Source organism: Geotrypetes seraphini, chromosome 7, assembly GCF_902459505.1.
Source record: "Geotrypetes seraphini chromosome 7, aGeoSer1.1, whole genome shotgun sequence".
Taxonomy (NCBI): domain Eukaryota; kingdom Metazoa; phylum Chordata; class Amphibia; order Gymnophiona; family Dermophiidae; genus Geotrypetes; species Geotrypetes seraphini.
In genome coordinates, this window is record NC_047090.1 from 48,433,942 (window position 1) to 48,446,238 (window position 12,297).

The 12,297-nt window shown below is 38.8% G+C and overlaps 1 protein-coding gene across 3 annotated transcripts in view; it reads left to right on the top strand.

Annotated features, from left to right (window-relative positions):
- The window catches only part of LOC117364093 (cat eye syndrome critical region protein 2), a 321,538-nt gene that overhangs the window by 282,635 nt on the left and 26,606 nt on the right, over nt 1–12,297 (top strand). For all 3 annotated transcript variants that reach the window (XM_033952931.1, XM_033952929.1, XM_033952930.1), the window contains exons 15-16: nt 151–279; nt 10,866–11,688. In XM_033952931.1, the coding sequence (XP_033808822.1) occupies nt 151–279; nt 10,866–11,688 (952 nt within the window). The remainder of the gene's footprint in view (nt 1–150; nt 280–10,865; nt 11,689–12,297) is intronic.

The window sequence follows — 12,297 nt, forward strand, 5'->3', positions numbered from 1 at the left end:
AATACTTCCAGATTTGGATTTCTAAGGTTTTAGAAATACTGAATGGAGTTCACTGTCTTGCAAACCGAGAAGGATTATTAAACCTATCACTGTTAAAGACCACTATTCATTTCCTTTCTTTCCCTCTCTATCCCTACTCTGGGTGTTCAGCGGCCAAAAGTCCCTGGAATGTTTATGGCCCCGAGAGGCACTGATGCAGCTCACCTCTGCAGCTCACCAAGAGTTCCAGAACCTCAACTGGGAGATCCAGTTCAGCAGCACCAGCACTTTGTAATGCAGGTAAAGAGGAATAACGTGAAGATAACTGCTTTTTTTTTTTCTCTCCACTATATTTTTTTCCTCAGGGACTGCTTAGCCATGCCTTGGGGCTTTTTAGCATTTTTATGCAAATGGATGGCATAACGGGGGATTGTAAATTTCCCATTTTTTGACAATAGCATAGCTTCATCCCTCAGGGTGCTTTGTAAACTTAGACTGACATTTCATTTGTTCTTACAGAAGGATAGATGATCAGCAGATTATGGCCACAAGCAACATTTAGCCTCCTTGTTTTCCCTTTGGCTTTTGGAGGAGAATATCCCCAAAGTCCTAGAATAAATTTTGATCCTCTCACTTAACACTAGTGCTCACGTAATCAGTAGCAGCCTGCTGAGAATTCCTGAAAACATTTCTAAAAGCCATATTAATGGAGAGTTCATGTGACACTATAGAGGACTGAGGATGTTGGAAACTGAGTTCTCCCATCCCCTTTGCTTTCTTGCTAAATAGCACTACCTTCAGCTGATAAAACCTAATAATTATCTGTTGTGTGTGGATTTGGAGACAGCCATGATATGGCTTCAAACTTTCAGCATAAAGACAAGGATCAACAGCATGGCATCAGTCCCAAGATGGCAGATCAGCACCTCCCAGCCCTACAATTAGTTTGGAATGGATTGCAGTATCAGGAGCAGTTACAACTGATCTTTGACAAAACTGAGACAGTCCAAAATGCAGCTTGAGAGTTGACAAAGAAACTCGTATTTCATTATCCACCATCTATAGTCATTTTTTTTTTTTTTTCGATTTAATTTCTGTCAGAGCTGAAAATCCAAGTTTGCAAAGATAAGAAGATCCAAATGATAACAAAGCCTTGATTGCTTTGTTGCTCAAGTTAGAATAACTACTAAAAAATAAAAATAAAGTTATTTGCCATCAGTTTTCAAGGACCAATCACCTCAAGGAATGACGCTTGCCTAGGCAGTTGTATCCTTATGCACAAATGCTCATAACATTGACAGACTCTTGTGTATGTGATGTACATGTCATCTATTCTTATGAAGAGAACATGTACATGTCATCTATACTTATGAAGAGAACTTTTAAAAATAAAATAAAATTCTGGAATCTCTCATGGCACACCCGGAATCTCTTTGGGGCATACCACTGTGCCATGGCACACATAAGAATTGCTGCTGCTGGGTCAGACCAGTGGTCCATCCTGCCCAGCAGTCCGCTCACACGGCGGCCCCTAGGTCAAGACCAGGGCTCCAAATGAGTCCAGTCTCACCAGTTTAGCATGAACTTGTCCAACTTTGTCTTGAAACCCTGGAGGGTGTTTTCCCCTATAACAGACTCCGGAAGAGTGTTCCAGTTTTCTACCACTCTCTGGGTGAAGAAGAATTTCCTTACGTTTGTACGGAATCTATCTCCTTTCAATGTTCTCCCTACCTTGGAGAGGGTAAATATCTGTCTTTCTCTACTAAGTCTATTCCCTTCAGTATTTTGAATGTTTCAATCATGTCCCCTCGCAGTCTCCTCTTTTCAAGGGAGAAGAGGTCCAGCTTCTCCAATCTCTCACCGTACTGCAACTCCTCCATCCCCTTAACCATTTTAGTCGCTCTTCTCTGCACCCTTTCGAATAGTACCTTCTTCATGTACGGCGACCAGTGTTCAGTAAGAGATGAATATCCGCTGTTAAGCAGTAGAGCACAGAGAATCTTAATTCTGTTTACGACATCCTATTTATGCGAGGATGGGTTTTTTTGGCGCTCGCTGTGATAAAAAGCAAATACCAAGCAAAATAAATGTGGAACAGGAAATAAGATTGGCCATATCAAATATGATTTCGAGGTTTGAGAAGATTTGTAATGAACAGCAAGCTCATCCATCTCACTAGTTCTATCAATATTTTTTGTGATTATTTTTTTTATAATCATTGTTGAATTTTTTTTTCAAATAATTCAAGATTATTGTGATAACCTTTATGATAAATTGTTTTCATTTTCTTAATAATCATCTCAGGCTAACAACTATCAGGTATGTATTAGATTACAGAACTATTGTTTGACCTGGGGAGCCGTGGAAAAATTTTGAAACATTAATGGCTCCTTTAACTAAGCTGCGCTAGCGGTTTTAGCACTAACTTTTTTCAGGTGGGGGATTACGTCAAGGAATTGTCTGGATGGGAACATCTGGAAGGAGTAGAAATGTAGTGGGCAAAAATGAAAGGAATTATATTGTAAGGGCGACAAATCTTTTTGTGAGGCAAGTAAGAGGAAAAGAAGGCTGCTTTGATTCTCAAAAGTAGTAACTGAGAAGGCAAGGAATAAGAGGTTAGCTTTCATAAGCTACAAAAGATTGCAGAAAGAGGAAGACAGGCAAAAATATCTGGAAAAGTTATGAGATGCTGGTCGAGTAGTCAGAAAAGCAAAGATGCAAATGGAAGAAAAAATAGCTTACACGATAAAATGGGTAGACAAGACATTTTTTAGATATATCAGTGATATGAAGAAGTGCAAAAGTGGCATTGTGAAACTCAAAAGTGATGGGGAGAAATATGCAGAAGCTGATAAAGAAAAGGCTGAATTGAATTACTTAAAAATATTTCTGTTCTGTGTTCACGGCTGAAGCGCCAGGAGTGGGACTGCAGAAGACAAACGTGAATAGGGATGGAGGAGTGGCAGACCCTGATCGATTTTCAGAGGGTTGTGTTCATGAGGAGCTAGCTAAATTAAAGGTAGGCAGAGTGAAGGTGCTGACGGAACTGAGGGAAGTTCTGGTGGCTTTGCTGAATGACCTTTTTAATGCTTCTCTAGAGCTGGGAGTGGATCGGAGGACTGGAGAAGGGCGGATGTGGTCCCTCTCCACAAAAGTGGAAGTAGGGAATTACAGGCCGGTAAGCCTGAATACTGTGGTAAGCAAATTAATGGAAACACTTTTAAAACAGAGAATGATCAAGTTTCTGGAATCCTGTGGATTACAGGACTGGAGGCAACATGGACTCACTAGAGGTAAGTCTTGTCAGACAAATCTGATCAATTTCTTTGACTAGGTGACCAGAGAATTGGATAGATGGAGTGCACTAGATAGTGGTGTATTTAGATTTTAGCAACACCTTTTGACAGTGTACCACACAGGTGTCTAATAAATAAACTGAGTGCCCATGGGATGGGCCCCAAAGAGACGGGATGGGTCAGGAACTAGTTGATTGGAAAGGGATGTTACCAGTGGTATGCCTCAAGGTTCTGTTCTTGAGTCTATTCTTTTTAACATTTTTATAAGCAATATTGCTGAAGGGCTATTAGCTAAGATTTGCCTCTTTGCATATGATATCATGAATTGGGTGAATAACATGAAGAAAGACCTAGCGAAGCTTGAAGAATGGTCTATAATTTGGCAGCTAAAATTTAATGCTAAGAAATGCAAGGTCATACATTTGGACTGCAAAAACCTGAGAGAACGGTACAGTTTAGGGGTGAATAACTTATATGCATGACAGAAGAGCGGGACTTGGGTGTGATTTTATGTGATGATCTTAAGGTGGCCAAACAGGTTGAAAAGGTGATGATGAAAGCTAGAAGGATGTTAGGGTGCATAGGGAGAAGTATGGCCAGTAGGGGAAAAAAGGTATTGATGCCCTCATTTAGAATATTGTGTACAATTTTGGAGACAACACCTTCAAAAAGATATAAAAAGGATGGAGTTACTTTAGATGAAGGCTACTAAAATAGTGCGTGGTCTTTGTTATAAGGCGTATGGGGACAGACTTAAAGATCTCAATATGTATACTTTGGAGGAAAGTCAGGAGAGGGGAGATTGATACGATAAGAGACATTTAAATACCTACATGGTGTAAATGTGCATGTGTCGAGTCCCTTTCATTTGAAAGGAAGCTCTGAAATGAGAGGGCATAGGATGAAGTTAGAGGTGATAGGCTCAGGAATAGTCTAAGGAAATACATTTTTACAGAAAGGGACAGTCTTCTGGAAGGAGGTGGTAGAGACAAAGACTGTCTGAATTCAAAAAAGTGTGGGATAAGCATATGGCCCATTTGACCTTTATTTGCCATCATGTTCCAAGTTTCCAAGTTTATTCCAAGTTTATTAGGTATTTTTGATTTATCGCCTATTCAAAATTCAAGGCGATGTACAAATAAAATAGTTGGTAACATACTTGCAATTGTTAAATTAAACAAACAATTATCTAAAATACAAATAACACATATAACATTACGTTTAAAGGTAATTTAAATAGGGTAGTGTGAAACATAAGGAAAAATTATTTAATGGTTACATTCAATAATATAATTATAATTCGAATTTAAAATATTTAATTAAATTCAGGGGAAAAACGAAAGGAGGGGGGACAAAGACAATTGACCTTTTAAGTTAAGAATGCGGAAAGAAAAAAAAGAGAAGAATTAGTTATTAAAGGCGTCAATATATAGAAAACTTTTAAGTTCTGACTTAAATTTTGTTAAGTTTTTTTCCTGTCTTATGTATAATGGTAGATTATTCCAAGCTTGAGGGGCTGTTATGGAAAAAATAGTGTTACGCCTTGTGTTAATAACTTTTAGAGAGGGAATTGCTAAAAGTTGCTGATCTTGAGATCTAAGAGATCTAGAGGTAGTATAGGGTATTAAAAGTCTAAATATAAAGGCTGGAGTTTTGTATTCTAAAGCTTTAAAAATAAGTAAACATTGTTTAAATACTATTCTATGTGCTACTGGGAGCCAGTGGGCTTTCTTAAGTAGGGGCGTGACATGATCGAATTTTTTTGCCTTATAGATTAATTTAATAGCGGTGTTCTGGATTATTTGTAATCGTTTAATTTCTTTCTGTGACAAGCCTGTAAATAGTGCATTACAGTAGTCTAATTTAGAAACTACAAGTGAATGAATTAAGATATTCAGTGATTTTGAACATAAAAATTTGGATATCGATCGGATCTGACGAAGTCTATAAAAAGTAGATCTTACAACTTGACTTATATGTTCATGAAAGGACAATTTATTGTCAAAGGTAACTCCAAGCATTCTGATATTATTAGTCATTTTTAATGAAATGCCTTTAATAGTTATAGGAGAGGAAAGTATTTCACCATCTTTCCAGGGAAAGAACATAAGATTTGATTTTTGAATGTTTAAAGCGAGTCTATTGGTTTCGAGCCATTGATAAATTTGATGTAATTTCTCATTTATTAATATTATTTCTTGCGGGTTTTTGGTGTTAACAGGGTGTAATAATTGGATATCGTCTGCATACGCATAAACTGTAAATCCAATAGACTGGCAGAGTGTCAACAGTGGTGCTAGGAAAATGTTAAATAAAATCGGCGAGAGTATTGAACCTTGTGGGATTCCATAAGGAAGGGAAAAACTATTGGAAGTAGTATCATTGAAAGAGACGCTTGATGTGCGGTGATCAAAATATGACTGGAACCAGAGTAAGACTTGGTCTACTATCCCAATTGATTGAATTCTATTTATTAAGAGGTCATGGTCAATAGTGTCAAAAGCAGACGATAAATCAAGAGAAATCAGTATGACAGAAGTATGATGATCTAAATGGTATAGAATTGATGTTGTTAAGCCGATAAGGGAATGTTCAGTAGAATGGTTTAATCGAAATCCTGTTTGGTTTGGGTGTAGCACATTAGTTTTTTCTATGAATTCTGATATTTGATTGAAGACAATTTTTTCTGTTAATTTAGATAAAAATGGGATATTAGCAATGGGCCTGTAATTATTTTTAATATCAGTGCCAATTTTTTGATCTTTGATTACTGGGCGTATAAAAGATTTTTTCCAAAGTAATGGAACTTTGCTTTGTTGTAAACTAGTTTTAATCAATGTGTGTATATATGGTCCAAATATTGAAAAGTATTTCTTAAGAATAAAAGGTGGTATTGATTCGTTATGTGCTCCTTTATGATTAATAGTTTTAATAATAGTTTCTAATTCAGTAAGACTGGGTATTTTAAATTGTGAACATTTGGCAGCAAGTGATGATTTCAATTCCTGTTCTGTATTAGATGATAATGCTTGTTTTATTGAAAAATTATTTCTAATGTTTTCTATTTTGTCCACAAAAGTATCTGCTAGTTCTTGCGCGGTTGGAAGAGGTTTAATGGCAATATTTGATTTATTAGAATGTTGATTGATAGATTTTAGTATGTTATATAGTATAGTTGTATTTTTAGCTTGAATGATTTGTTTTGAATAATATTTGGATTTAGCTTGTAATATTTTTTCCCTATAGAATGCAGCATGTTCGTTGAATTTTGAGAGATTTGATTGGGTTTTATCTTTTCTCCATTTTCTTTCTAATGAACGAAGTTGTTTTTTGATTAGATTAAGTTCTGAGTTAAACCAAGGATTGTTTTCCTGACGTAGTGTAAAAAATTTTGTTTGCGTCGGGGCCAGAGTATTAATAAGAGATTGGGTACCATTTTGCCATATGTATAAGAGATCTTCTATGGTAGATGATTTTAAGTCACCAAAGTCTATATCGAGATTTAATACTATAGATTCTGTTGAAAGCTTTCTAAGATCTTTAAATTGTCTACTTTGGGGTATTTGTTTTAATTTTATTGTGTCTACTGAGATCGATATTGAAATTAAATGATGGTCTGACCAAGGTAAAGGTTGAACTGAAAGGAAATGAAAATGGAATTTATTTGACAGAGTTATAGGGGTTAAGATCATGTCAATAGTATGACCAGCTTTGTGTGTTGGAGCCAAGAATGATGGGGTTAGATCTATTAGTTTGAGGTGAGAGAGAAATTCTTTAGTATAATTATTGTTTGTGTCTTCGAAATGAATATTAAAATCCCCTAGTATTAGTGGATTAGAGGTAGACGAACAAAAATCAAAAAGTAATGACTGTAAATAAAAAAGAGTGTCGGTGTTGACAGGTGGTGGAAGATAAAGTAAAAGAAAATCTAACTTAGGTTTCTTAATCAAGGAAAATTGAAGAAATTCTATTGGACTGTTAGAAGGAGAAGAATCTGATTTTATCACGAGTGAATTCTGAAAAATAACTGCTAATCCTCCACCTCGTTTTAGAGGACGATGATGAAAGATAAAAGAATATCCTGGGGGACATGCGTAGGAAAGATAAGCTTCCTCCCCTTCTGTGAGCCAGGTTTCTACCAGACATATTATGTTGTAAGAAGATTGTGTGATCATATCTTTTACCAGATGATACTTACTTTTAATTGAACGAATATTTATTAGCCCTATTTTTATTTGACATGAAATTGGATGATTGATCGTTTTGACGTGTACTAAGTTTGAATTATGAATGGAGTAATTAGAATTATTTGTTAAGTTTACTGAATGAGTTTTACAAGGTCTGTGGCCTATAGCCACTGGAATTTCGTGAACTAAATTATCCATTTTAAGTTGAAAAGATAAGGCTCCTGAAAGATTGTACCCTGGTGAGATTAAGTGGGAGCTTAAGGATACATTAAGAATAAATAGTAAAGATAAAAAGAGTTTAACAGAGGATATGCCTGATGGAAGTAAGAAATTTAGTGTAAAGTGGTATGGTCGCGCACAAAGGAGCTCAATAAGGAGCAGGACCTGCTCCTTTGGCGCGCGCCAAAGGCGTGCGCCGCAAGACAGCTGAATTTATATGCCATGTACCGGGTAAGAAGTGGGGCGGAGTCCACAGCGTACCGCCGCTATGCGGCGGCAAAGGTCAGATGACAGACTAAAAATAAAAGTAAAATCAAGTAAAACAATTGAACTTTAAAATAAAGATATAAAACCTTTAAAACATATATATCAAATTAAGTGCAACGTGCTGATATCCTAAAGTGCTAGCGTGCGCCGCAAGACAGCTGAATTTATATGCCATGTACCGGGTAAGAAGTGGGGCGGAGTCCACAGCGTACCGCCGCTACGCGGCGGCAAAGGTCAGATGACAGACTAAAAATAAAAGTAAAATCAAGTAAAACAATTGAACTTTAAAATAAAGATATAAAACCTTTAAAACATATATATCAAATTAAGTGCAACGTGCTGATATCCTAAAGTGCTAGCGTGCGCCGCAAGACAGCTGAATTTATATGCCATGTACCGGGTAAGAAGTGGGGCGGAGTCCACAGCGTGCCGCCGCTATGCGGCGGCAAAGGTCAGATGACAGACGGGTAACAGCCCACAATGTCTGAGCTATGGCTGTCTCAGAAGCTCGTTTCCACTCTATATTAGTTCTGGCCAATTCAGGGAAAATTTTCAATCGATTCACTTTTCCTGCCCAATCGGGTGTTTTTTGTTTTGTTTTTTTAAATGTCCTGGTGGATTTATTTTGTAGTCTCTTTGCCCATCCCCCTTTGCCCTCTCCAACCCCATGACGGTGCTGTGGTGTAAACAAAATAAAAAAACACTTTTTTCTCTCTCTGTTAGGTCTTAGCTCACGCTCACTGTCTAACATGAGCTCTGGCAGGATACACATTTCAAATCTTACATATTGTAATCACAAAATGGAAAATAAAATTATTTTTTCTACCTTTTGTTGTCTGGTCATTATATTATTCAAATCATGTTGGTCCCAGGCTCTGATTTCTGTTTGTCTTCTGTTAACTTGCTCGCCATGGTCTCCTGCCCATTTGACATTTTCTTTTTTCTCTGTGCTCGCCATCCATCTTCCATCTATGTACCTTCCCTTCCACTGCCATATCCAACATTTCTGTTTTTTTCCCCACTGTCTACCATCTCTCTCCCTGCCTTGTACCCTGGGTCAAACCTCTCTATTCCTTTTCATGCATCTCTCTCTTCCTACCCTGCATTATCACATGCAACATTTTTTCTCTCCCCATGCACCATCTCTCCCTGTCCTCCACCCTATCTCCCTCGCTTTTCCATGCATGTCTCCCTCTCCTCCACCTTATGCAGGATTTCTCCTCACCCCTTTCTACCTATGTATTGTATCTCTCCCTTCCTCTCCTCCACCCCATGTCCAACAATTCTTCCTCTCCTCTCTCCCTCCCCATGCTCAGCAGCTTTCTATCCCTCCCATCCCCTGTGTAGCAGCTTTCCATCCCTCCCTCCCATTCCCCTGTGTAGCAGCTTCCCATCCCTCCCTCCCATCCCCTTGTGCAGTAGCTTTCCATCCCTCCCTCCCATTCCTCTGTGTAGCAGCTTTCCATCCTTCCCTCCCATCCCCTTGTGCAGTAGCTTTCCATCTCTCCTTCCCATCCCCCAGTGCAGCACCTCCCAACCAACCCCTTCTACCATGAGATCTGACATACGGGCCTCCCAAAGCAGCGGTGGCATGTGGGAAAAGGCAGCATTATGAACAGGCTGCTTCTGACCTGCCCTGACAGAACTTTTCCTCTTCTGCGTCATCCATGATGTCATCAGTGATGCGGCAGAGGGAAGGCCCTGGCAGGGCAGATCAGGAGCAGCCTGTTCTGAGCACTGCTTCTTCTCACCAGCTGCCACCACTGCTGCTGCTGCTGCTTTAGAAGACCTGGAGGTGTCAGGGTTCACTGAATCAGTGAGTCTGATTTGTTTTAGAAAGTGAATCGATTCACTGATGTGAATCAATTTGAATTGGCAAATCAGGCAGTAGTACTCTGCATCTATTGAGGACATTTGTCCCACGAGCTGATATGATATTGGGCAGGAAGGCACAGGCATGTATGCAGTATTGGCACTGCCTAAAAAATTTAAAGTGACGGCGCACTTGATAGTGTCTATAACAGGTTCTGTGGATGACGCCATAAATGCCTACTGTCCTTGGAGAATGCCTGCTACAGGTAAGTATCTTTGCTTTCTAGTCGGTTTTAGAATTGCATTTATTTCCATTAAAAAAATTTTTTTTAATGTTCAGGCTACTTTCTAAAATTTCTTCTTTGAGGGTCTGAGATGGTAAAGAACACTTTAAAAAGTATTAAATAAGGCACTCTTTTACTAAATCATGGTGAGTGTTGGAGCAGTGTGGGAGCATTTAACGCTCCAGGCCACAGTAGAAACCTCTTTTGCTGCTTAGTGAAAGGGGGGGGGGAAGTTCATATGCTTAATAGATGCCTGCTGGTTCACTGCCAGTGCTGTCATTCAGGAGAGCTGATTTGATAAATCTTGAATTTTCATTTTTTTTTTTTTTTGGGGGGTGGGTATATACACTTCATTATCAGTTAATTGCATTGTTCTGAATTTGGATTTGGCTCATACCATTTTCAGTTGTAGCTCAAGGTGAGTTAAGTTCATGTAGAACAGGTAGAATATTATTTGAGAGGTCTGTGTAAATTTTTTTTTTTTTTTTCAGCTAGCTTAGTTTTTATTTTTCTTAGTCTGTTTCCCACTGCTATGGGAAAGTTTTTGAAATGTAGGGCCACCAACATTCCGCTTATTCTAACTGCTTCCCATAGTAAAGCAGTGGGATTTTTGGGGAGGGTTCATTCTCTTAAAAATATTAACTAGATGTTTTTGATTTTTGAACTCTTTAAGAGATTTCCATTTTCTTTGAGCAAGCTAAATATGGTGACTTCCATCCCTTCTCGTTTTCCTTCCAGATGGATAAGCATGAATCCATTTTGCTTATTTTTAAAAAACATTATACATACCTGTAAGAGTAATCTCTTTTTCCCTCCCACAGCCTCCAGGTAGACTCAATAAACACAGAGGACGAGTTACTAAACCAGAAGAGAAGTCAACTTATACAGGACCAGCACACGTGACTTCATTAGGACCATGTCCAGGCCCTGTGCCACCTAGGTTGATGTGTGGCCCTGCACCAGAGGGTGGCACATATCCATCAGCACAGTTTCCACAGGGCTTTATTCCTCCACGGCATGATGGTCCTCCAGTGAGACCCCTTGTCCCAGAGAGCTCTGAGATACAAGCTAATCAGATGTATAGACCCTACAAATATATGACTAGGGCTGCTCCCCCTGTGTGGAATGGGGTCCCAGGAAATGCAGACACAACTTTAGTGGGGCCATCAGAAAAAAGTTTAATGGCTCCTAGTCCTGGGCTTCAGCCTCGTTCCTTTAAAACCATCATGGACTCCCGGATGATAAGACCCCCAGTGCCTCCTAACCAGTGGACTGACCAACCAAGCTTTCTACCTCATGCAGTTCCCCCTCCAGAGTATCTCCAGTCGCATACAAAACCCACTTCTCACAGAATGGCACATCCTCCTTTTATAGGCACTCAGTCATTGAGGGGACAGGGAGAGTCCATGCTGGACAGTCCTGAGATGATTGCTATGCAGCAGCTGTCCTCGCGTGTCTGTCCACCAGGTATGCCTTACCATCCCCGCCAACCACCTCCACCACATTTGCCGGGACCCTTCCCACAGCTGGCTCATGTGGCTTCTGTGAATACACAGCCTGCAGAACAAGCCATGGAAAATGGCACAGATTTCAAGAACACACAAGATACTGGCAGAGGGATGAAAAAAATGGACAGCAATCAAGGTATTTTTTAATCAAAAAGTATAAATTAATATAGGGTGAAGTGATAATATGGAAAACATCCTAGTAGCCTAATGTCTAGGTTATAGAACACATATTCTGACTGTAAATATGGGGATCCATGTTGAAAACTATACATACACTGGGGAGTAATGGCACTAATTAATTTTAAGCCACATTTGGAGTATGTAAAGCTGGTTTAATCACATGAGAATTAGTTTATAGTTCTTGTTCTATGAGCTGTGAAACATGCTTTACGTTAACCTAGCAAATTACTGAGCACCAAGCACTTAACACTAGAATTTTAAAAAAATGGATAAATGCTGACAAAAAAAACAAACAACCCAAGATGCAATAATTGTTAGAGGATTCTTAACCAAGAATTCATAGCCACTTAAAGGTCTGTGAGAAAGCTTCAGGCAGTTTGCCAAACCTGATAAAAGCTAATTAAAAATTAAACAGAAATATAGATGTTTAATTGTATGACTAATAGGAATATATTGATGTTTTTAGTACTATTGGGGAAGGGGGCTTCAGGCATTTTTACAGGAGGGAGGACAGTCTTAGAAACAAAAAGGGCAAGAACTGCTGTAATTCATTTTCTAACTAGGA